This window comes from Rhinopithecus roxellana, chromosome 13 (genome assembly GCF_007565055.1).
Source record: "Rhinopithecus roxellana isolate Shanxi Qingling chromosome 13, ASM756505v1, whole genome shotgun sequence".
NCBI lineage: Eukaryota > Metazoa > Chordata > Mammalia > Primates > Cercopithecidae > Rhinopithecus > Rhinopithecus roxellana.
Genome location: NC_044561.1, coordinates 60,147,853 through 60,174,393, shown reverse-complemented (window position 1 = coordinate 60,174,393; position 26,541 = coordinate 60,147,853). Strand labels below are relative to the sequence as shown.

General features: G+C 39.2%; 2 protein-coding genes and 1 pseudogene across 4 annotated transcripts; 1 reads left to right on the top strand and 2 right to left on the bottom strand.

Annotated features, from left to right (window-relative positions):
• The window catches only part of LOC104666773, a 32,424-nt pseudogene extending 20,834 nt beyond the window's left edge, over window positions 1–11,590 (bottom strand).
• LOC104666764 (ankyrin repeat domain-containing protein 26) lies at window positions 9,995–23,427 on the bottom strand. Its single transcript, XM_010368887.2, has 5 exons — window positions 23,026–23,427; window positions 17,583–17,655; window positions 11,730–11,758; window positions 11,563–11,635; window positions 9,995–10,067 (listed from the first exon to the last, which is right to left on the bottom strand). The coding sequence occupies exons 1-3, from the start codon at window positions 23,277–23,279 to the stop codon at window positions 11,732–11,734; spliced, it is 354 nt and encodes a 117-aa protein (XP_010367189.2). The 5' UTR covers window positions 23,280–23,427; the 3' UTR covers window positions 9,995–10,067; window positions 11,563–11,635; window positions 11,730–11,731.
• Window positions 23,065–26,040, top strand: LOC104666765. Of its 3 annotated transcripts, XR_004052865.1 has the most exons (3): window positions 23,065–23,873; window positions 24,197–24,388; window positions 25,154–26,040. XR_004052865.1 is itself a non-coding variant. In XM_030915725.1 (2 exons), exons 1-2 carry the CDS (start codon window positions 23,278–23,280, stop codon window positions 25,252–25,254), a joined length of 540 nt encoding a protein of 179 aa, XP_030771585.1. In that variant the 5' UTR covers window positions 23,065–23,277; the 3' UTR covers window positions 25,255–26,040. The 3 variants fall into 3 exon arrangements, 1 of the variants encoding a protein (XP_030771585.1); XR_004052864.1 differs by lacking the exon at window positions 24,197–24,388; XM_030915725.1 differs by lacking the exon at window positions 24,197–24,388 and having other exon boundaries at window positions 23,065–23,716.
• The last annotated feature ends 501 nt before the right edge of the window (window positions 26,041–26,541 follow it).

Below are 26,541 nucleotides of genomic sequence, written 5' to 3'. Positions count from 1 at the left end.
ACTTTTATAGTACAGTAGAAATGATCTACTGTTAAATACTGTTAAATAGGCTTACCTATCGCACTCTTCATGCTCCATCCTAGGAATGTGCTGACCGTCAGTTTCTCCACTCTGTCCTTGTTGAAGTAACCCGTCATCAATATGGTCATCAGTGGAGCCATCATGTAGGTCTCTTGATGCTTCTGTTTCATTCCTTGCATGCTTCTTCCTTTCTCCCTCAGCCTTTAGTGAAAGTTTCATAGATAGGATAATTGTTATCATTTTATCCAATTGAAAAATTGTTCTGTTTTAATTGATTGTATCACTTCACAGTTTAACTTTCACAATTTTAGTCATTAAAATATTTTGTGCTTATGTTGTCATTATATATAGGATTATATATAGAATTATAAGATATAAGTAGCATAATTTTATCACTGACACTTGTATAAAGTTAGCTTCATTTCTGTGTGAGTGAATGAGACAGAATTTTCCAAAATTTCAAAAGGGCTCTTCTAAATTTTATCCTTTTATTTCCATCCATTCTTTGCTACCTCATATGAATTTTCATCCATTTAACTTGGAAGAAACAGAAATAAAAAGACAAAGACAAATATGCATCATCTTCTGCCTTTACCTCCTGGATTTTACATCAAACAGCCAGATTTAGAGGATGTGACATTTGGGGCTTCAGGAAGAGAAAGGAAGCACCTTTCTTCACTAAGCTATTCTGTTTCCCACCACATTTTATAATTCTTTTTCCTTCTGGCTCCTGGGATATCAAAAAAGTGAAGGTGCTCACTGAAATATATGTATATACACAAACACACACACCCATACAATCAGCCCAAAGAACACCAGATGAATACACTGAAAGACTACACCATGCTATATAGATATCAGACTGTCTAAACAGGAACGAAAAAATCCTACAATCATCAAGAAGAAAGCATCAAGTCATCTATAAAAGAAACCTGATCAAACTAACAGTCAACTTCTCAGCAGAAGTCTTACAAGGCAGAAGAGACTGGGATCCTATTTTCACAATGCTTTAAGAAATAAACTGCCGTCCTAGAATCTTCTCTCCAGCTAGAAAAAGCTTCATAAATGAAGGAGAACAAAAGTCTTTCCCAAACCAGCAAATGCTGAGGGAATTCTTCACCACTAGATCAGCCCTACAAGAAATGCTCAAAGAAGGCCTAAACATGGAAAACATGGAAAACAGCTGTCGACGTTCATCATCATAAAAACACACTGAAGTGTAAAATTCATAGCTAGTGTACAATGGTTCATGCATACATTTTAGGAGGCCAAGGCAGGAGGGTGACTTGAGGCCAGGGATTTGAGACCATGTTACATGACTGTGCCATGTAATAAGATGGCATTTCTACAAAAATAATTTAAAATAAATTAGCTGGATGTGGTGTGTATGCCTGTAGTCCCAGCTATTTGGAGGCTATAGTAGGCAAATCTTGTCTTGCTATAAAGGATTACCTGAGGCTGCTTAATTTACAAAAAGGGAAGTTTAATTGGCTCACAGTTCTGCAGGCTGTGCAGTAAGTGTGTCATTAGCATCTGCTCCTGGTGAGAGCCTCAGGAAGCTTACAGTCATGGCAAAAGGCAAAGGGGAAGCAGGCACATCACATAGCAAGAGTGAGAATAGGAGCATGAGGAGGGAGGTGCCACACACTTTTAAACAAGCCACTCTCATGTGAACTCACTTAATAGCAAGGGGTTGGGCTAAATCACTCATGAGGCAAATGCTCCCATCATCCAATCATCTTCTATCAAGCCCCAACTCCAACACTGGGAATTATATTTCAATAGGAGATTTAAAGGGGACAAACTTCCAAACCATATCATTCCACCTCTGGCCCCTCAAATCTCATGACCTTCTCACATTTTGAAATAGAATCATGCATTCAAAACAGTTCCTCTAAGTCTTAACTCATTCCAGCACTAACTGAAAAGTCCCAAGGCCCAAGTCCAAAGTTTCATTTGGAGATGAGTTTCTTATACCTATGAGCCTGCAAAATCAAAACGAATTTATTTACTTCCAAGATACAAGAATGTTACAGGCATTGGGTAACCATTCCCATTCCAAAAGGGAGCTATTGGCCAAAATTAAGGGGCAACAGGCCCCAGGCAAGTCTGAAACCCAGCAGGGAAGTCACTAAATCTTGAAGCTCTGAAATAATCCTTTTTCTGACTCCATGTCTCACATCCAAGGCACATGGGTGCAAGGTGTAGGCCCCCAAGGTCTTTGTCAATGCTGCTCCTGTAGCTTTGCAGGCTGCAGCCCCTGTGACTGCTGTCACATGTTAGAGTTGAATGCCTGTGGTTTTTCCAGGTGAAGGGTGCAAGATGCCAGTGGATCTACCATTCTGGGGTCTGGATGTCAGCAATCCTCTTCTGACAGCTCCACTAGGTGGTACCACAGTGGGGACTTGGTGTGGGGAATCCAACCCCACATTTCCCTTTGGCATTGCCCTAGGAGAGGCTTTTTTTCCCTGCGAGGGCTCTGCTCCTGCAGCAGGCTTCTGCCTGGACCCAGGTTTTCCCATACATCCTCTGAAATCTAGATGGAAGCCACCAAGCCTCCTTCACTCTTACATTCTGTGCACCTGCAGGTTTAACAACGTGTGGAAGCCACCAAGGCATATGGCTTGTGTTCACTGGAGTGGCAGCCCAAACTGTACCTGAGCCCCATTGAGCCACTGAAGCCAGAGTGGCATGGATGTGAGAAGCAGTGTCATGGAGCTGAGCAGAGTTAACAGGGCCTGGGCATGACCCCTGAAACCATTATTTCTTCCTAGACCTCTGGGTCTGTAATGAAAGGGGCTGCCTAGAAGAGCTCTGAAATAACTTCAGGTCATTTTCCCTAACATTTTGGATATTGGAACTTGGCTATGTTTTAGTTATGATAATCTCTGTAACAAGTGGCTGCTCCACATCCCATTGTATTTCTCTCCTGAAAAGGCTTTTTCTTTCCCTATTACATGGCCAGGTTGTGCATTTTCCAAGCTTTACACTTTGCTTCCAGTTTAAATACAAGTTGCAACTTTAAGCCATTCCTTTTCTCCTGTATCTGACTGTAGGCTGCTAGAGGCAGTCAGGCTACTTCTTGAACTCCTAGCTGCTTAGACATTTCCTCTGTCAAATACCCTAAGTCATCATCTTTAAGCTCAATATCCACAGATCCCTAGGACTTGGGCACAATGCAGCCATGTTGTTTTCTAAGGCATAACAAGGGTGATCTTCATTCCATTTCCCAACAACTTTTTCATTCCATCTGAGACCTGGCCTTCACTGCCCAGATTCCTATTACATTTTGGTTCTGACCACTTAACAAGTCTCTAATGAAGTTCCAAACTTTCATCTTCCTGTCTTCTGCTGAGCCCTCCAAACTCTGCCAGTCTCTGCTCACTGCCCAAACCCAAAGCTGCTTCTGGTTTTCTGGTATTTTTATTGTAACACCCAATCTTTTGTACCACTTTTCTGTGTTAGGCCATTTTTGCATTGTTATAAAGAAATACCTGAGGCTGGTTAATTTATAAAGAAAACAGGTTGAATTGGCTCATGGTTCTGCACACTGTACAGGAAACATGGTGTGAGGGCCACAGGAAGCTTACAATCATGGCAGAATGCAAAGGAAGTGCAGGTGTGACACATGTTGAGTATGAGAGCATGGAGCAGGGGAAGTGCCACACACTTTCAAACAACCATATGCAAACTCAGAGCAAGAACTCACTTTCACCAAGGGATGGGGCCAAACCATTCATGAGGGATCTGACACTATGATGCAAACACCTCTTACCAGGCTCCCCTCCAACATCAGGAATCACATTTCAATATGAGATTTGAAGGGGACAAATATGCAAACACCTCTTACCAGGCTCCCCTCCAACATCAGGAATCACATTTCAATATGAGATTTGAAGGGGACAAACATGCAAACTATATCAGAGGCCAAGGCAAGAGGATAACTTGAGCTTGGAAACTTGAGGCTGCAGTGAGATACGATTCCACCACTGCACTCCAGTCTGGGTGACCGAGTGAGACCCTGTCTCTAAAATAAATAAGTAAATAACATAGAATAAATTTAACAGGATTCCTAAAAACAGTTACACAAAGGGTGAGAGAAAGAAATCAAATGGCAACATGACAGAACTCCATTAGACCACAAAAACAGACAGAAGGAAACAAGGAACAAAGAACTTTTAAAACATCCAGGAAACACATAACATTACAACAGGAACAAAATCTCACATATCAATATTAACCTTGGATTTAAATTGATTTAATGCTCCACTTAAAAGATACAGATTGGTGGAATAGATTTAAAAACATAACCCAACTCCATGTTGCTTACAACAATCTCACATTAACTGTAAGGACACTTATAGACCAAAAGTAGTGGCAGGGAAAAAGATACTCCATGCCAACAGAAACCAAAAGTGAGCAGAAATAGCTACACTTTTATCATATAAAACAGATTTTAAATAAAAAAAAGTTAAAAAGACAAAAGAATGTCATCATATTATAATAAATGGATTAATTTAGCAACAGGATAAAAACAATCTTAAATATATATGCACCTAAAACTGGAGCACTCAGATTTATACAACAAATATTATTAGAACCACATATAGAGATAGATAGCAACACAATCTGAGTGGGGAACTTCAATACTCCACTGACACCACTAGAGAAATTATTGAGACAGAAAATCAAGAAAGAAACATTGAACTCAAATTGGACTACAGACCAAACTGATCTAACCAGTATTTATAGAGCATGCTACCCAGTAACTAAAGGCCATACATCCTACTCATCAGCACGTGGAACATTCTCCAAGATAGACCATATGTTGGGCCACAAAATGAGTCTCAATAAATTTTTAAACATCAAAATCATATCAGGTATCTTTTGAAAGCACAATGGAATAAAATTAGAAATCTTAACCAAGAGAAATGTCAGAAATTATAGAAATACATAGAAATTAATATGCACTGGAATGATCTTTGGGTCAGCAAAGAAGTGAAGATGGAAATTAAAAAAAGATTTTGACACAAATGACAATGGAAATACAGCATACTAAGACCACTGGAATTTTATGACATTAAATGCCTACATTAAAATAATACAAAGATAATAAATTAACAACCTAACATTGTGCCTTAAAAAATTAGAAAACTAACCACAAACGAAATCCAAAGCAGAAGGAAAGAAATGACAAAGATCAGAGAAGAACCAAGTGAAATAGAAACCAAAACAACAATACCCAGGATCAAAAACCAACAGCTGACTCCTGGAAAAGATGAACGTAACTGATAAAGCCCTAGCTACACCAACCAAAAAATGAGAGGAAATTCAAATAATCAAAATCAGAAATAAGAAAGAAAACATTACAACTGATACCACAGAAATGGAAAAGATCATCAGAGACTATTTATTATTATAAACAATAATTCGCTAGAGGAAATGGAAAAATTCCTGGAAACATACAACCTCCCAAGATTAAACCAGGAGGAAACAGAAATCCTGTATAAACCAATAATGAATTCTGAAACAGAATTACTACTAAAAAAAAAACCTCTGAACAAATAAAAGCCCAGGACCAGATGGATTCACAGCCAAAATCTACCAAACATAAAAAAAGAGCTGGTACCAATCCTCCTGAAACTCTTCCAAAAATTGACAAGGACAGACTCCCCACTAACTCATTCTATGAAGCCCATATTAACCTGATATCAAAACCAGACAAGGACACAACATAAAAAGAGCACTACAGACCAGTATCCATGATAAACAGATATGCAAAAATCCACAACAAAATGCTAGCAGCCTGAATCCAACAGCACATCAAAAAGATAGTAAGTACATCATGATCCAATGTGTTTTATTCCAGGGATGCAAGGAAGGCTCAAAATAAGCAAATCAATCAATGCGATTCATCACACACACAAAATTAAGGACAAAAACCTTCAATCATCTCAATACATGTGGAAAAAGCATTTGATAAAATCCAGCATCCTTTCATGATAAAAACTCAACAAACTAGGCATAGAAGGAACATATCTCAAAATAAAAAAGGCAATATATGACAAACCCACAGTCAACATCATATGGAAGAGGTAAAAAGTTGAAAGCATTCTTCTATGAACAGGAACAAGACAAGGATGCCCATTTTCACCTCTCCTGCTCGACAGAGTACTGCAAGTCCTAGCCAGAGCAATCGGCAAAGAGAAAAGAAATAGAAGCCATCCAAATTAAAAAAGAAGACATCAAATTTTCTCTCTTCACTGATGGTATGCTCTTATGTCTAGAAAACCCTAAAGACTCCATAAAAACCTCCTTAGATTTGATAAATGAATTTAGCAAATTTTCTGGATCAACACACAAAAATCAGTAGAATTTCTCTACTGCAGCAACCTACAGATTTCACCCAATTCCTATCAAAATCAGTGTGAGAACTGAATCAAGAAGACAATCCCATTTACAAATAACAACAAAAATAAAATGAAATAAAATACCTAGGAATCTATGTAACCAAGGAGGTGAATGATCTCTACAAGGAAAACTACAAAATATGGCGAGAGAAACTGTAGATGACACAAATAAATGAAAAAACCCATGCTCATGGATTGAAAAAAATAATAGCATTAAAACGACTGTATTGCCCAAAGCAACCTGCAGATTCCACCCAATTCCTATCAAAATACCAACGGAATTTTTCACAGAATTAGAAAAAAAATCCTAAAAATCACATGGAACCAACAAAGAGCCACAATAGCCAAAGAAATCCTAAGTAAAAAGAACAAAGAAAAACTGGAAAATCATTAAAATTAGAAAATAATTTAAATTCGACTGTTAAAAATATTACTCTATGTCTAGCTCCTCCTAAATCACTGGATTATAATTAAGAAGTAAAAAATAATTCACCTCACCCTGAAATAGGAGAGAAACATGAACCAGAAAACTGTCATTGTTTGTTTGCACTCAACTTAATTCATGATGTGTTTCAATAGGATGGCTATAGTCAATAATAACTTAAGAATAATAATAACTTAATTGTACATTGTAAAATAACTTAAAGAGTATAATGGGATTGTTTGCAACTGAAAGGATAAATGCTTGAGGAGATAGATACCCCTTTCTCCATGATGTGCTTATTTCGCATTGCATGCCTCAGTCAAAATATCTCATGTACCCCATAAACATATATATCTACTATGTTCCCACAAAAAAATTAAAAATAAATACATAAATAAAAATTATGATGTGTTAAGTCTACCAAAAATGAATTAGCAGATGATTTGTAGCGTTGCAAAGTCTTCTTTTCCTAAAAAGATTTTACCATATGACACCTTAAAGGCCGAGCCCTACAGTGCATTTAAGCACTTTTTCTAAAGATTACTAACCGTTGAAGAGTAAACTTTAAATTATTCAGAGCCCAAATCAGCGTCAATCAGAAAGAAAAAGCAAATTCTTAAATTTTATTTCCAATAATGTATCATAATAAGATAGTGTTATGTATCTAGATACACTCTCTGCTTAAATCCAGTTCTAATTTATTACAAGGTCCACTAATGACAGTGGATTTTAAAATTAGTAACATTTACTGATTTCCTGCATTGAAATAAATCCCAAAGTTACTGTTTGTATCTTAACACCAAAGATTCCAATCTGCAAAGCACGATTCTCTTCATCAGCGGTTGGGTTGATTTCATAAGACCATTTTCTCCCTGAACGTGGACAACGAAGTCAACTAGAGACCAAAAGCTAAAATAAATCTTTAATGTTGGCACTAATGATCAGCAATATCAATCTCCAAATTTTGAACTACTGGGAATGAGTGCTCCTTTCACATGAGTGTAGCTCAGTGGCCTTTACTGCTCAATTGTTTATCATTTCTAATGCTAAATAGTAAAATGCAACATTTAATGTTACATTCTTTATCATGTAAGGAGGTTATAACGGAAGACCAAATAAAATTCTAAACATTGTTTGCCTCTATATCAAGAGTTAAGCAATAGCTATGAGATACTATAGATTCTAAGAATATATTAAAGTTTATATATCGTTGAAAATGCTTTCAAAACTAAACATTAAATTATGATCTATTGATTCCAAACAGCTAGTGTGAAAGGTAATTTCATTTGGTCTGTGTCACGCCATTAAAGCAAAGAAAACAACATAAAATCAGTATTTAGGTTCAAATTTGTACACACCTGTGGCTTGTTGTTTTCACTTCCTTCAAGCCTTTCTGGCTCTTGCTGTGATGTCACTTCTAAATCTTGTTCTGCTGACAAATCCATATAGGTAGTTAAAATGAACTACGTAGAAGAGTTAGATAAAGGCTAAAGTCATTATAAAAATAAATGGAAAATAACACGTATTATTTTATTAATTGAGAGTTTAAATGAAGCTTAATGTTTAGTGAAATATTTATTTCTTTAAGAAATACTTCCAGTTATCCAAAACTTCAACAAACCCCTCCAGGACACTAGATATCACCAATGCAAGCCACACAAAACAGCTCAAAGATTTTCTCACAAATGTATCTACCCAACATAAATAAACAAAACCATCGGAAGCAAAACAAAGTGTAAAAATACACTAAGAACATCTATGGTAACACTGTATGCTGTTCTCTACTTCATAACAGTGCCATGTTATTTATTTATTTTATTTTTTTGAGATGGAGTCTCGCGCTGTTGCCCAGGCTGGAGTGCAGTGGCATGATCTAGGCTCACAGCAACCTCTACCTCCCAGGTTCAACCGATTATCCTGCCTCAGCTTCCTGAGTAGCTGGAACTACAGGCATGCGCCACCACGCCTAGCTAATTTTTGTGTTTTTAGTACAGATGGAGTTTAACCATGTTAACCAGGCTGATCTTGAACTCCTGACCTCAGGTGATCCACCTGCCTCAGCATCCCAAAGTGCTGAGTTTGCAGGCATAAGCCACTGCGCCCAGCCAGTGGTATCATCATTCTTAACGACACACTACACCTATGATCAATGATTTCCAGAATTACTGTAACCATTTATACTTTTACCAGTGCACAGCTTGTTCTCGATATCTGAAATGTTTTCCTCTACCATTCTAACCATTTCTTTTTCATCACTTACATTGTTGTGTGAAGTATTCCTTAATTCTTGCTATCTTTCCTTAGATAAACAGGTGTCTTCCTTGAGGCTACCTTAGTACTACATTGATTTTTCTAGTGTATCTTTACCACCTGAAATGTACATTCTTTCTACGCATGTCTGTTATTCCCTTTGTCCTAAACTGTATGGGACAATCTTTCAAATCATCTTTTCTTTTGTTTCATGTTTTTGAGACAGGGTCTTGCTCTGTCGCCCAGGCTGGAACACAGTGGTGCGATCTCAGCTAACGACAACCTCTGCCTCCCGGACTCTAGAGATTCTCCCACCTCAGCCTCTGAGTATCTGGGACTACAGGCAGATGCCCCCATGCTCGGCTAATTTTTGTATTTTTTCCATACATCCTCGCCTACATTTGCCCTCCAGTCCCAAAGTTCTACGTGTAATCCTTGGACTCACATTCAAGTTTATGTTAAATACTAACCTAAACAAAATTACTTGTCCTTCTCATTCTCTTTGTTATTTTTATGTTGCTTTGGTTAAAGGAAGAACACAAATGCCCTACTGATAGGTCCTCTGTTTGGTTGTAGCTTGTATAAGGGGGGTGTAAACACAATACACACTTTGCCACAAAATGATTCTTTAAAAGTTACAACTATGGTATTATGAAGCCGCGTACAGCTATGCTGGGACTGAATTCTCTATGCTTCTTTATTACCTTCTTTGCTCTCTTTGTTTTCTGGTAGCTGTAACTCACACAGGTCATGGAGAGTGTGATTCCAAAATAGAAATGCAGCTGCAGTGGTCATCTTTTCTTGATCTATTAAGTTCATCTGCCCCAAGTCTGTGGATCCCAACACAGTTTTGGTCATTGGTGGAGATACAAGTGGACATAGATCACCAACTTTCAAATTCTCAGATCTTTCGTGAATCTCATTACTGAAGGTCAAACTATTAAAATCCAAAGCTGAAAAAGCTGAAAGTAAAGTTTTCATTATTAGAATGTAAATCATAATACAATTTGACTAACGTGGAGAGAGTCCTTCTAAAACAGAAGCAGTCCCTTGTCCTCCATTCCCCCAGAAACACACCACTCCTGCATGGCTTATTGTATTCTGCATGTCCTTTACTTGCCATTCACTCACATCGGTTTTATTAACGATCATCTTTGACATTTTTATTTTTCAGTGTTACTTACTTTGATTCACTCAGTGATATTATATATTTTGTTTTCCATGAGAGCTTTGTTTATTAATAATCAAGAGTCTTCAGGAATATGAACTTTCTTTTACTAATGAAACTTACGTTTAACCATTAGACACGTGATGTGTCATAAGATCATGGGTGCTTAATGGGCCAGAGTTATAATGGCTATTGGAATGCATGGACGTGCATGCTTATATTTTAAATTATTCAGCTTCAGTTTTTGATATAGTAAATAATCAATAGATACAATCCACTTAAACAAAAGCTCTTTGGAATCTGCCATCATTTTTTAATGTTTTCATCTTTTTCTCACCATGAAGAGAGTTTAATTAAATGCGGTACTGTCATAGCATGAAATACTATAGGAAATGTAAACTCAACTAGAGCTACTTCTGAAAACAGTGATGGATCTCTTTGATCAAATGAATGCGTGTGAACAAAACATATCAACTGATTTCAAAAATATAATGCTGAGTAAGCAAAAGAAAGCTGCTGAATAATATATATAAAATGTACAATCATTTCTATGAGTGAAATTTTAGGACAGAAACATCAATTCTACATATGATTTATGGCCATACACATATATAGTAAAATGTATGAAAGCTGCATGACAATGACAAACACCTAATTCAGGGTGTTGGTTACTTCTATGCAATAATTATTAATTGTACAAAAAACCCTAAGCCTATAAAGTTTCAGAATCACTCTTTGAAATGAGTGTGTCTGCCAAATAGCCACAAAAAGATGATTACTTTCCTCATTTTTGTAATCCAAGATATTCCCTGCACACACACATGCACACAATAATCAAAGCATCCGATTTGCTTCAGATCATCAGTCTAACAACACTAGGATGAAGTAATTAATCTTAATACAAAATTGACATGTTAGCAAGGAAAGCTTTCCTCCAGGTAAAGAACAGAATTACAACAAGCATTCCCAACACGGGAAAAACTGTAGTCTCATAATTCACCTCTGTGGAACCTGAATGAGTATAGGTATTCCCAACTGAGAACTTCAGCGTAGCAACATGTAAGAGAAGATACATCTAAGTTAGAGCTTATGTTTTAAAAATCTCTCTATATTATGCTTCTACGTATAATGTTTTTCAAACATAGATACCAATGCTAATATCTGCATTATATATATCAAATCTATCCATCAAATTTGAAAACAAAGACAGGAATATGAAGACTGTTAGCATTTAAAATATTTTAATGTGCTTCTTTCCAGAGTTAAATTTGTATTGCAAAAAATTTTACCTGATGTGCATGCTTGTACGCCTTTCATTCCGACTGCCTGGTTCGAAATACACTCTTTGATTTCAACTTTAGGCTGAAAGAGTTTTGAGACAAAACGATTAATAAATAATATATGTTTGATATACTATGTGGTTAATAATTAAATATAAATATAGAAAAGTTATTACCTTCAAGTGATGATATTGCTTAAGAGAATCTAGAAGGCAAAAGGGACATATAATCAATTATGTATAAATATGATAAAGCTAACCATATACTCAGAGTTAGTATCAAGCTGAATCTTAGTGCTTCCTCTTAAAAATAATGACTTTAGATTTAGGGGTGCATTTCTTTTGTCAGGACAGCAACATGACAGAAATATCCTGAAGAAAACTAAGAAGATAGGTTGAATAAAACATGCAGTTAACATTTCAAAGGCAAGATTCTGATTCGAATATCTGTAACTAAAATAGAAAAGTATGCACACAACCATGAGTACATGCTGAGGAGGAGAAAAGTGATCTTTAACCAGCGGAACAAATCATGACCCTGGGCAGATAAATGCCAAAGCTGACGGTAGAACGCTATAGTATGTCTTTAATGTGACACATCAGAATCATTTATACCATTCCACAACAAGTATTTATCATGTCCTTCAATTGGTCCTGTAATATAGGAAGCACACAGTTGTCATGACAGTTCATTTGAATGTTTAATTCATTTCTCATCAGAGAAAGTGTTCTGAAGTGATTGCTTTGGATCCACACTTACAGCAAAATAGTTCATAAAAATGTTCATTTTTTCCCCATACCTATTTGGGCTTACTGATAGGTCTGCATTTCTTATATCCTCTCGTTTGGCCATCTTAAATTTTTTGATCCTCTCATGGAAGAAGGTATGTGAAATATGTCTAAAAATAATGTATAAGAAGCTTTCAACATTGAAATATTAATAAAAAATGCATTGCTACACAATTATTCGCTACTGCTGACCTTTCATATACCAAAATGAGTGTAATATTTATAGAAAATAATGCCTTTTGTATTCGAGGAATAAACTTTGTAATTTTTTTTATTTCTAAACTTAATTTGGGTTGGCATATCATGTCATCCATGATAAACGTTTACAAAACAGGCATCCTATTAAAAAAATTGGCTGCCTTAAAGAAAAGCAGCCAAAGCACCTACATTTAACTTAACCTCAGTTGATTAACTCATATTGACAAAACATGCATCTTTGGTGTCTGATAGTTACAGAGAGAAGAATTAGCTCCTGTGGTTTACCCCCATTCTAGCATTCCCTCTTTCCAGTAATTCCTGGAACAGCAATCACCTAATTTTCTGTTTGAGTGCCAATATACTGCAGCCATCAGAAGTGACAGCTCTTGAGTTTCCTTATTGTCAACTCCAAAATTAACTAGCCAACTTCTTCCTTTCTTCTCCCTCCTTCTCCACTCACAATCCCTTTTCCTTTGCAAATGTAATCTCTAGATCTGTTGTCCTGATTCTGTCCCTTCTAACTCCTTTTGATGGACTATTCCCATAACTTCTCTTCTCTTCATTTAGCAGTAGTATCTTCCAGCAATGATTTCAATTTCTTCATCTCTTTCTCCTTCCCCTCTGGCTAGAAACACCCTCAGAAATGAAAGGAAAATCATGCTTTCCCTTGATTCTGTTATGTCTTGAGTGGTTATTCAATGGCTCTTCCAGATTTCTCTAAAGGCACAGCTATACCCTTGCTACTCAGAGTGTGGTCCTAGAACAAGAAGGGTCGGCATCATCCGAGATCTTATTAGAAATGCAGAATTGCAGACTTGTGGAGTCAGAATGTGCACTTCTAACAAGGTCCTCAGCTGATTTGTTAAAATTTGGGAAGCTCTGGTCTATATTGAGTGTGCTCCCACATTCCTTAACCTCAACTTGCCCTTCTGGAATCCAGCCTAAAGCTCCACCCTATCACATCCTCCAAATCTAAGCTGCATTACAAGTCATAAGGTTACGAATGAAGTTTTTATCAGGCTATAGCTTCCTTGATCTCTCCACAACTAATCCTACCCTCTTCTTTCCAATTCTCTTCTTTTGGCCCCTAAGATACTGTCCCATGAAGTAACAACATTTTATAGCATATTAAATTATAGACATGTAATTTAAGCATGGCTGACCATACATTACTTTCCTCTATCACAGATAAAACAGCTCTGCGTGGTCAGGTCCCTCCATCCTTAAGGCATTCCCAAAGGAAAACAGCAAGAGTGGCAACATTTTGCTTGACTTCTCTGACAAGTTTGGGTACCGGAAACTCACTTTATATTCTCCCCAAATAATTATCTTACTCTATCACCCTTCATTGCATATATCTGCTTCTTTTTCCTTCATTTACTCCCTGTATTCTCTGCCTTTTTCACTCTTCATTCCCTCATTTACTCTTTTCTTCTTCCTTATTTTCTGACTTTCCTCAGGTCTTAGAGTATCTTGAATTGGAACTAATGATTCAGCTCCTTCAGTGGCACTCTTAATCAAATTGGTTGCTAATACCTTACAAAAAATACAACGTATCACTATTTCACTTCTCTCTTTTTGACTATGCACTTAATACCTTATTTTCCTTGACTACTAGAACATAACAGAGCTCATGTTTTTAAATAAACATTCTGTCAAATTTTTAAATAAAATACAGTTCTTACCTTCTTGTTCCTTTATTGTACTTTTTCCTCTTTGACCATCAGCTTCAGTGAAGTGACTATCATATTTCTGTGGAACATTTTCAAAGGTAGTCTGTTGAAATTATAATAAATAATGAGTTTCAATGAAAAAACAATGAATTTCTCAATATTTCCTAATCATGTTCTAAATTTCCTGATTTAAAAGCAACGAGACCTAGAAATAAGGAAAGCATGTATTGAAAACCAAAATATTTCAACAGCGAAACTCATATGTTCTCCAGATCAAGCTAAACTTTTATCTCCATATGGCTATTGACTCTGTAAACTGAACAGAGAAAGCCAAAGGAAACATAGTGACAGATACAATATTAGCTCATGTGTATATTTCAGCAAGGAACTAACTTCAAATACCTAACTCTACTTTGCGTTCACTACCAACAATAAGAGGGCATTAAAAAAAACACACACACTTGGTATAATACTTACAACATTAATGTTTAAAATATTTCTAATTACATAAATGATCTTAGTGTTAAGATACTCGGCATGATAGGTAACTCCAGGGTACGTTATGTTGAGTATAAGCAGAACATTGTCAAAGCTGCTTTATTAGGTAAGGAAGGGCTTGGAAAACTCAAAATTGGTAAAATTTTTACTGACAGGAAAAATGGCAAAATAGTAAGAAGCCTTTTCTTTATGCCTTATTTAAATAAAAGCAAGCAAATATTATAGTATGCAATTCTTTCAAAATTAAGAAATAACTTCAAGAAAGTAAAGCAAGAGTTAGTAAAAAGGGAAGGAGAAGAGTGTTTATTAAGAAGCATCTAAACTGCCCGTGTTTACACATTCTCTTTTCTACACATTCTAATAATACACATGAAGACGAGGATGCTTACCACATTCCCCGCATTTTGGATGTTGAGAACAAAATGAAAAACATATGTGACCCATTGTTCTCTCTGTCCAGAGTATCCACCTTGTAGACTTTCACATGGCTTGCTGCTTCTTGTCCTCTAGTTGGCAGCTTAAAGTCACACTCAGAAAGATCTCTGAGAACAGAATTCTACTCCCACTCCAGCCCCCATCCTAACTACGCACTTCTTCAATGTGGCCTAACCTGACATTCTGTTTTCTTTATAGGAAGCACTTATAGTGACTTAGAAGGGTTTGTTCTTTACTTGATTTTCTGCTCCTACGACTCTATCATAAGCCTCATCTCGTACATTCAGTGTCTCACTGCCTAGCACACAGTCAGGAGTCAAGAACAAAAATTCCTTCAATGTCAAAAACACAATCTCATTGGAAAGGTCTCAAGTGCCAAATCACTACATTCCCTTAGGATATTCCCATAGTCTGCTGAAACTTAACGTAAACCAAAGTAGAAATCGACATGCCTGTTCTAACTGTCCCGGTTTTTTTTCTCGGTGCTACTGCCATTTCATTGTTCAGATTTACAAAAAGAATCCTCAATATTTACTAAATTGCTGAATCCCACTGTGATCATTTTGTCCTACACTTGTATACACACTTTACAGTTTACGAAAGGATGTCACATTTCTTCCCAAGTTTGTTTATTAGACATACTTAAGAGGTAATATTTATGAGTATCATTCTTATAATGTTAACTATAGTAGGTACATGGAGAAGTACAGATATATATGGAGACTTTTATTCATAGGATAGCCCTAAAAATACTGATTAGAATTTACAATTTGTTTTTTGTAAGTATTTCTGTAATAAAGACTTCAATTTTCTTTCTACAAAATAAGACATTCATTCGGGTAAACATGGTCATCTCCCACTACCTGAAAGCTGGAACATTATTACTACAGAGAGATAAAAGAGAAATGTTTCATCAGTATTCCACCAGGAGAAAGAATAGGAAATCAAAATTATAGAGTAATGTACAACCTGAAAAGATATATTTAAAAGAGTGTAGGTTGGGGCTAAAAGAAAGTTTAAAAAATTTTCATCTAAAATCCAAATCTGAGCTTACAGTTAGAGGATATTAGAAAATATACTGTAATCCACTTTCCTACTGATGACATAGTTCTAATTGATTTCCTTCTTATTCATAACATATTCGCATAACTCATGTGAACTTATATCCTAAACATTAACTTAAGCCATATTTTGGAAATGCAATAGATGTTATTATTAGATATCTTGTGCCTATTATATTACCTATAACATTCTATTATATAGAAATTTACTTGTCTGCTCATTTCTTCATGTTCAAAAATGATTAAAACACTTCTTACATGCAAGACTTTAGGTACTTTCGGATACACAAGAGTCTGTTTTGTAACATTCAGTAGCTCACAGTAGTGCAGGGCCTTTAAAATGATGATTTAAAGAATGAAATACAACAACTGCTGAAATTTGAAGCTTTAAACTGTGATACAAAGATGCTCTGTGAATATTTTTTACAAGTACAGGGCAAAAAGTGTTTGAAATTAAAGTCTTATCACATGGTTATTAAAAGTCTCTGCTTCTGGAGCTGGTCGTTATTTGAGGAAAAACATGTATGCTTCAATCAGATGAAGAGTTTTAAATATACTCTTCATAAAATGGCTTAGGAAACACATGGGAATCTCTTTGTAATACAGATTTTGAGACAGAAATTTTAAATTTCTGAATTTCCATATTAAAAGAAAAACTAGAGGTGAGGTCTTCTTATGTTGCCCAGGCTGGTCTGGAACTCCTGGACTCAAGTGATCCTACTGCCTCAGCCTTCCAAGGAGCTAGGACTACAGGCATGTGCCAGCATGCCCGGCTACATTTCCACAATGATACTGGAGTCTAGTTACAGAACCAAGGACGGAAGAGAGAAAAAGTTTCCTACCAAAAACTGTGTCATCCCACAATAAGTGTCCAAGAAAGTAAAAGGAAACCATATGATATGTGCTTTACAGTTTCGGAACTGAAAGACACCGGGGTCATTCTCTGGTTACTATAATGAGTAACTGAATCCATTAAAATGTATTCAGGCACAAGGATTATAAAGATCACAATAGGATGACTGAAAAGTTCCTGTGGTAAGCATACTTACCAAATAAACAGTGATCAAATTTCAAGTTTCCTCTACTGTGGGAAAGCTTTTCCACATACAGTTTTCCTGTCACTATGTATTTTCCAGTTCATGCCATTTTTCAGCCCCCAGTTCCTCAAAGTATTTGCCACCCTTTCCCATTTTCCAAAGGAAGAAAGTAAAAGAAATTCAAATAGTCATATCACCATAATAAGTTTTTTTTTCTGACCAACTATTCCCCAAGACCGTAAAACAGTTATAGGTAGACCACTGCCACAGTTGAAGAGTAAACACTATGCAAAACTAGGTTCAGAACAAGAAAATTTATTTCACAAAAGAGTACTTTACCTTGGTATCAGAATCAAAGATTTCATCATCTATTGAAAGCCATGAGTCACCAGAACTCTGTTCGGCGGACAGCCTATAGAAAAAAAAAAAAAAACGTACAACAAAAATGAGTGAATTCATTTCTCTAAAAAAAAAAAATGGATTGTTTTGTGTCTGGGTATCACTCCCCCAAAAAACAAAAGCAAAACATCTGGGGAAAGGTCAGCTATCTATATAATCAATAATATTTCTTAATATAATTAAAAATTGACCTCTTTTTCAAAAAGATTTTAGTCACCTATTTCTGCCTCCACCTTTCCCAACCTATGAAATGTTCAATGAAAACTTACCCTTAGTTCCTTAACAAATAGTGACCGGCAATATATTGGCAGAGCCTGAGAATAATTTGACTTCAGAAGTATCTATCCAATTAATGAGTGACATAACCTTTGTTACCTGAACTGGAACCAACTGATCACTTAAAACAAGGTAGAAAGAGATACTGTGTCTTCTCCATTACCTGTCTCTGGTTCAAAGACTAATCTGTGCCACTCAAAAATGGCAGTCTTGGTTCTTCAGCATGGAAACCACTTAAGTAGGCCCTATTGTTGCCCTTTACCCTAAAACAGTATAGGCAGTTCCCTGAAATGTCTGAAATGCTTGACAGCTCAATGTACAAAAGTTAAAGGAACAAGTATCTATGTCATTATTGCACATATGCTTTGCAGAAAGTTTAAAACTTTAAAAATGATAAACTTTAATTATGTTCCCTGCATAGGTCCTGCCTAGTTCAGGCCTGCATCAACTAGCAAGCCTTTGAGAATCTTCATAGATGCTCTGACTCAATGACAGTCTCCAACATTGAAATCTTCTGTGTATGAAACCACTCATTCCAAAAAAACGGGTTCAAATGACCAAGAGTAGGAGCTATTTCCCTCCTTCCATTTAAAAAACTACGTGGAGTCTCAGTCATCTGTCCCCAGTACAGACACGTTCCCAACCACCCAAGTTAATTAGTACAACCACTTTGGAGAATAGTTTTGAAGTTCCTAAAAAAACTAGGAATAGAATTACCATATGATCTAGCAATCCCACTGGTAGGTATATACCCCAAAGAAAGGCAATCGGTATATTGAAGAACCATGAGCACATTCATATTTACTGAAGCATTATTGACAACAGCCAAGATTTGGGAAAAAAAACTAACCATCCACAGAAGAAAGGGTAAAGAAAAAGTGCTACACAGACGCAATGGAGTACTATTCAGGCATAAAAAATGAGATCTTGACGTTTACAACAAAATGGATGGAAATGAAGGACATTAGGTTAAGTGAAATAAGCCAGCCACAGAAGCACAAAGTTTGCATGTTCTCACTCATTTGTGGAAGCTACAATTGAAACAATTGAACTAAGGGAGATAGACAGTAGAATAATACTTACTGGGAAAGGTAGTGAGATTGGGGGGAGGGTGGAAGTGGGGATGGTTAACTGGTACAAAAATGTATTTAGATAGAATTAATAAGATTTAGCACTGGATGGCACAACAGGGAAACTATAGTCAACAATAATTTATTGTACATGTTAAAATAACCAAAATGTATATTTGGAATGTTTGTAACACAAAGAATGATAACTGCTTGAGGGGTCAGATATACCCATTTACCCTGATATGATAATTATGCATCACATACGTGTATCAAAATATCTCATGTACCCATAAATATATTATGTACACTTGCTATGTACCCATAGAAATCAAAAATAGAAAGACGACCCAAAAAAGAACAATGAAAAAAAAGGGCTGAGATAACAATGACACATTTTTACCGAAAAACTATTCTTACTTGGATTTCAGAAGACTTTAAGCCAAAGAAACATCAAAATTCCAATGAATAAGCATGGCTCATTTTATTCAGTATTTAGACTATATGATATATGTAAATCAGATATTATTATCAATGATTAATATTGGTATTTAAGACTGTTAGAAGGGAGTGGGTTAAATTGCTACCTATCAGGTACTATGCTCATGATGTGATGCGATCTGCCCTCCAAACTTCACCATCACTCAATGTTCCCATGTAAGGTATCTGCATATGTGCTCTCTGTATCTCAAATAAAAGTTGAAATTAAGAAAAGAAAAACACTGTTATAAATTTTCAAAAGGGTAGTTAAAAGGTTATCTTTTACAAATTTCTACCTTCAGAAACGCTTTTGTTTGAAAGGAGGAAGGAAAAGCTTCAATTTTGATAAGTCCTAATAGGCAAATTTTAAATCTCTCAACTTGTTCAGACTGGGCAGGTAAACATAAAGTTTTTAAGCTTGGAAGGGTCCTGAGAGACAGTAGAATACATAGTGGGTATTCAGGTTACATTAGCTGAATAAATGGATTAAAAGAGTACATAAATACATTTGAGGAGTTCAATATTTTTAAAGAAAACTTGTAAAGTAACATTTGTGCAATAGAAATGATTTATATTTGCTGTTTTTTATTTTCATAAGAACACCACTAAAACAAAATGATTAAATTATAATTGCGTGTATGTAATAAATCTATCCATAATAAAAGACATGTGTAAAAAATATACACAATACAATCACAAGCACAGATTAAAAGATTCCCTCTATTTCTGAAGAGGCTAAACCTTGGCAGAAGATGCCAATTCACAAAATAAATTAATAGAAAGCAAAAACTTATTATTTTTTTTTTTTTGAGACGGAGTCTCGCTCTGTTGACCAGGCTGGAGTGCAGTGGCCGGATCTCGGCTCACTGCAAGCTCCGCCTCCCGGGTTCACGCCATTCTCCTGCCTCAGCCTCCCGAGGAGCTGGGACTACAGGCGCCCGCCACCTCGCCCGGCTAATTTTTTCTATTTTTTTTTAGTAGAGACGGGGTTTCAACCGTGTTAGCGAGGATGGTCTCGATCTCCTGACCTCGTGATCCACCCGTCTCGGCCTCCCAAAGTGCTGGGATTACAGGCGAGAGCCACCGCTCCCGGCCGCAAAAACTTATTTTTATCTGCTCAAGATTCATATTCCTGTTCTTACCTAGGATTATTTCACTAATAATAAACTTTTACTAAACCTGTTATACATGCTCATTGTGGATATCACAATAAGAAAAAGGAAAATAAATCACCCATAATACAAATGTCCCAGAATAACAAAATTGTATCACATTTTATGTATACTTTCAGCTACCATAAGACCATTCTCTTTGTGTGTATGTATAATCAAATCGATTTTTTCTCACCTCATATACCAAAGTACATCTTCCCATGTCAACATACATCCATATCTATTGCCACCTTCAGTAGTTACATATAATTTCATCCTATGGATGCACTGAAATTTACTTGTAAAATCCTTTATTTACCCTCTCCTTGATACATTGCTATTGGAAGCAGTGCTGAGAAAAATGAATTGCAGGCATCTCTATTTCCTGAAAATATTTTAGTATAATGGAATTAATGGGTAAAGGATACATACCTTTTTCAGAGTGATGTTCACCACCAAATTGTTTATTTAAAAAGTTAACAGCAACTTAAACTTTAAGCAGTGGTATAAATACTACTGATTTTCCAGATCACTAGTAGATCTGGAAAAAGTACTTTGACCAATTTTAAATTATAGTTTTTATTTCTTTTTTAAAAAATTCTGTGTAAAAGGAAGATACATTTTTCATTGCAAATAATATGTCTATATTTATGCATATAATGTGAATATTTTGCAAGTATGCTGTCTTTTATTTTGTTAATTTTTTTCTGATGTAAGGGGAGTTTTAATTTTTGTTTTCTAAATCAACCTGCAGAATGCATTCATAGGAAGGTCTTTGTCAACATAAAAATGTATCTGTATAAATAGGCATTCATGTTTTCTTCTGGCATTTTCTAATTTTGTATATTAAAGTTTTTATGCATATTCTATCAATAACTTATTTTTGTAACATAAAAATCTAGCTAGTTTTCTCCAGTTAACAGACATGTCATTTACAAATAACTCGTCTTTTCATACACATATGAAATGACATCAGGATCAAGTTCTAAAATCTTACATATTTTTCAGTTTTCGTGCATCTTTTATTCTGTTCCACACATTTATCTGTCTTCTCATCTTTTAGTAAATGGAACTTAATATCACACTTTGATATATAGAAGGGCAAACCTTTACTCTGTTACAAAAATTTTCTTAATGTCATCATAACAGTAAAAGGTAGCATATGTAACTTAGAAATCTTAAAACCTTGATGTTTTTATTTGGTTTATCTAAAATGAATAGAGTTCACAACTCGAGAAAAAGGAGTCTTCCCACATGCACACGTATGTTTATTGCAGCATTATTCACAATAGCAAAGACTTGGAATCAACCCAAATGTCCATCAGTGATAGACTGGATTAAGAAAATGTGGCACATATACACCATGGAATACTATGCAGCCATAAAAGAGGATGAGTTCATGTCCTTTGCAGGGACATGGATGAAGCTGGAAACCATCATTCTCAGCAAACTATCACAAGATCAGAAAACCCAACACCACATGTTCTCACTCTAAGTGGGAGCTGAACAATGAGAACACTTGGACACAGGCAGGGGAACATCACACACCAGGGCCTGTCGGGGGCGGGGCGGGGCTAGGGGAGAAATAACATTAGGAGAAATACCTAATGTAGGTGACGGGTTGAGGGGTGCAGCAAACCACCATGGCACGTGTATACCTATGTAACAAGACAGCACGTCCTGCACATGTAACCCAGAACTTAAAGTATAATAAGAAAGAGAGAGAGAGAGAAAAAAGAAAAGAAAAGAAAAGAAAAGAAAAAAAGAAAGAGAGAAAGAAAGAGAAAGAAAGAAAGAAAGAAAGAAAGAAAGAAAGAAAGAAAGAAAGAAAGAAAGAAAGAAAGAAAGAAAGAAAGAAAGAAAGAAAGAAAGAAAGAAAGAAAGAAAGAAAGAAAGAAAGAAGAGTCATCCTATTTAAGAACAGGGAACCATCCTCTCACTTCAAAGGATCCTTCTGAGGTCATTCATGAATAACTTATATACATAGGTGTAGGTGGATACAAAAGGGATATTAGATTTTATCCAAAGAATTTTTAGCCCAGAGGTTAATAAAATATAGAAATTATTTTTCTTATGATGCTTGTTTCCATAACATATATAACATTGTTTAAAATGTGTACAATAAAAATAAAAAGCTAGGTTTACTTAATTTTTTTTAGTTAAAGCACTGAAACTTTCAGTAAAGTAAGGGGAATCGTGAGAGGATCGGACCAGCTGAAGTTTTGTTTTCATCGCGCTGCTCATAATGATGACCTTGGCGCTCCCGTAAGGTTGCCACACCGGGTGCTGCGGGCTGCAGAGGGAACAAAGCCCAGCGCTCTCGGGGACAGAGGTGGGCCGGGAACAGGAAAGGGGGCCTCTTCCCGACACGCCCTCCTCCCTCTCCTGCCGGGCTCCCGTTCCTATTACCTGTTCTTCTCGTCTCTGTCATCATCCACTCCGCTCTTCCGCAGAGACAGGATCCGCCGCTTTGTCTCTGTCTGGTCCGGGCCCGCAGCTCTATGGAGCCTGTGGATCCCCTTGTCCGGGTAGTGGCGTCTGGGCTGGGAGGAGGCGTGGTCCGCACTCTCTCTCCCGGCGCCCGCGCCCACCTTCCCCGGGCTGCTGACCGAGCCGCCGGGCAGCTTGCCCTTCCCGCTCCTGAAGCCAGAGGTCTTCTTCATGGCTGCGTCTGCAGGCTTCGGAGACCCGCTGGACTTTTCGCCGCCTCCGGAACCCTGTATGAGGAAGCAAATCGCGTCCGCCACAGCCTCCAACCAGAAAACTCCGCGACGCTCAGCCTCTCAGAAGAGAAACAGAGACGCGCCAAGCAAAGCCGTTACACGGCCTGTGCACGCGCCCCCGGTGTCCCTGCGCGTGACACTAAGTTGGCCCCGAGGGAGCTCCGTGTGCCTGAGTCCCAGGAGCCCTAGATACCAGCGACAGCTTGTGACCAGGCCTGCGACGCCGTCCAAGGGGCGGGAGTCGGCGGAGCTCAGGACACTGACGATGGGCCGGGGCAGGAGGAAAGCTGTCCGCACACAGCCTGGGGCCAGAGGAGCGGCCTGCCAGGGCCAGACGGAGGAAGACCACGGGAAGCAGGCTGGACGTGCAGGGAAGGGTCCAGTCCCACCCGCGGGTGCAGGGAGCAGCCTGTGGGGAGGGGACCCAGGGCCGCGTGGGAAGAGTCAGGGAGCTTAGGTGGACGGCCCGGCAGGAAGAGAGGGGAAGGCTGAGCAGGGAAGCGGTCCCCAAGTCAGCCAAGGCAGAGTTCCCAGGTACGAATTCAGAGCCTGAAGGTACTGGGCGGGGAGGTAGCCCCCACTTTCCTGAAGCCCCCTCCTCACCTCTGGGAGCGTGAGGCTGGGGACGCCTGGGTAGGGCTGAGGGTGAGCCCTGGGTGTGGGGTAGCTCCACCCTGCGAGTGCCTAGAGGCCCCACACCTCCAGCCTCCCTGTGAATTCAGAGTTCTCTGCTTTGAGGCTGCCCAGGGGAGCCTGGCTGGGGCGAGGTGGGCCGGACATGGACCTGGGCGAGTCTCACCACAGAGGGGCGCGGCTGAGCAGCCAGGCCTCCCGAGGAGTGGACACTCTCCCGGGAGGCCTTGGGATCCGCCACCCACAAGCACACTTGGAGGCAGCATCCTTGCGGGCCTCCCGCCGGGGCATGGGCCCTCCAGCCGGCCCAGCGCGCCACCGCCCCTCTGTCCCCAACCACCCACGAGAGAATCTGGGTCACCAAGGCAAAGCCGGCTCAGCCTCAGAGCTGCAGGCGACAGCGCCCGTCTGCATGAGTGAGCACATGGGGATCCGAGTCTGTGGGTGTCACAGAGAGGAGGTCTGGAGCTGCCTGCTCACAGGCACTTTGGAACCCCGAAAGAAAAGGCTGTGCGGAGAGTGTTCTTCCAGTCAGGGGTTTGGGAATGCGGGAGAAGGGACTGCCTGGAATCCTGACCTCAGAACTGAGCCTCCAAGTGGGCAACAGTGGCTCCCTCACGCGCTTAAGGGCCAGGTAGGTGCATCCACCCTGCCTTGCATGGCCGAGGTGTGAGCCGGTGGGCAGAGGTGTGGCCCTGGGTCCAGCTGACAAGGCTCCTGGGATTGACAGGGGTTGGGGTTGGGGAATTCTGCCTTCCTGCGTGGCCCAGTGCTGGGAGGGGTGAGGGGTGGGGGCAGGGGTCCTATCGCTGGACCCTGACCCCTCAGGCCACCCAGACCCTACCCATGTGGGCACTCAGGGGTCAGGTGTTCTTAGAGGGAACTAAGCTGGGCAGGGTCACCGTTCCCTTCTGCAGAAGAGGAAGCTGAGGCCCACGAGGTAAACAGTGGGCTGGGAGTGGGCCTGGTAGACCCCAACCCCAGCTCATGGAGACCACCTATGGAGGGAGCACCACAAATGCCCCTTAACAGCTAGATCCCCCAGTTTTCATGCAGTGGGGTCTACACTGACTCTGGGGTCTCACTGGGAGAGAGCAGGAGGTGGCTTGAGGCTGGGCATGGGTGGCCACAGGGGCATGGACTGGCTGACCCGTGCATTGACCACACTCTCCGTCTCCCAGATGTCATGAGGACTGGACATGGGCCTATCAGGGCCATGGGCATGATGTCAGCCAAGGAACTCATGGCCTGCCTCTGCCAAGAGACCAGCACCTCATCCTGAGCACTCCCAGCCTCGCATCACCTTCCCCCTGGCTACATTCAGCTGCCATGCCCCTACCTCCTTGTGTGGTCAGCACCCTCCAGGACTTCATCTCAGGGCACCCAAAGGCTGAGGACATTGCTGGCCAGCAGGAAATTCATGGTGCATCCAGGAAGACTTCCAAGAGGTGGTGGAGCAGGGGGCGCCACACCCACACAGCTGCGTGTAATTGTGCAGCTGCGGGCTGCTGCGGGTGCTGGCTGGCAGTGCATTCTGGGCATACTGGACTGTGTCACCACATGCAGGCTGTGACTGGAGGAGGAACTGCTGGCCTCCAAGGCGTATGTGCCTGGAAACCAGCAGGGGGCTGCTGCAGGAGGAGGGCTGCAGGATGCTTCGGCTCAGACCCGACTCAGGGTTTTAGAAGGCACAGGGCATAAGGCTGTGGACATAGACAGCCCTACTGCGTAGGAAGAGCATAAACCAGCCGGACGCCATGCGTGGGGCCTGCGGTTGCATTCTGGTCTCCTTTGAGGTAAGGAAGGGTGTTTTTCTATTTTATGGGTGAGCAAACTGAGGCAGAGTGCTGGAGTGATTTCCCCCAGCAGCGATGGCAGATTTAGCTCCAGGGCTTCAATTTTAGGATCCTCTCTCTCAGATACCATGATGTATCATGGACTTTCTCTCCACAGAAACTTAGAAACTCAGAAATGGAAAGGGAACAATGAAACTTACCCTTTCTCCCACTGCTCACATTTCCTTCTGGTCTTTTTGTGTGTGCATATAAAATATATCTCAGAAAATTGAGTTTGTGCTGTAGATGTCATTTATATCCTACCTTTTATCCTCAATAGATCATGAAAATCCCCTTTGTTGCTAATTATATTTCCTGGCAGCCCCATGGCCCGGCCTATGCACGTGCTGTTATTTCTTTGGAAAGTCCTAGATTTTTGCTCTTAGTTGTAACACATCATGAGTGACCTCCTGTCTCCACGGTGTTTTGTCCTTAAGATGGAGACAGATATAGAGCTCCTGGATCAGGAGCTGCAGAGGGCAGACAGGAGCAGGACCCTTCTCTGAGGAGAGCATGAGGAGAGCACAGGCCTTCTGTGGCCCTTGCTGCCACCTGCCACAGGCCCACACCTCTTTGACCTTCAGTCTCCTCATCTGTGTCCTGGTCTTTCGGGTTGTCATGGAAATCAGCTGGAGCAGGTACCCCCAAGGCCCAGCAGGTTTCCTGCATACAGTAGGTGCTTTGTATTTGTTTTTGCTGTGGTTCCAATTATATTGGTGAGAGATTTTGTTTGT

Excerpts from the sequence above, each read along its gene's own strand:
- LOC104666765 (XM_030915725.1), top strand. The coding sequence starts at position 23,278 with ATGGCTGCGTCTGCAGGCTTCGGAGACCCGCTGGACTTTTCGCCGCCT. Across the intron at positions 23,717-25,153 it reads GGCTGGACGTGCAGGGAAGG|ATGTCATGAGGACTGGACAT; the intron begins GTCCAGTCCCAC and ends TCCGTCTCCCAG.
- LOC104666764 (XM_010368887.2), bottom strand. The coding sequence starts at position 23,279 with ATGAAGAAGACCTCTGGCTTCAGGAGCGGGAAGGGCAAGCTGCCCGGC. Across the intron at positions 17,656-23,025 it reads GACAGAGACGAGAAGAACAG|GCTGTCCGCCGAACAGAGTT; the intron begins GTAATAGGAACG and ends TTTTTTCTATAG. Across the intron at positions 11,759-17,582 it reads TCTTTGATTCTGATACCAAG|ATTCTCTTAAGCAATATCAT; the intron begins GTAAAGTACTCT and ends TTTGCCTTCTAG.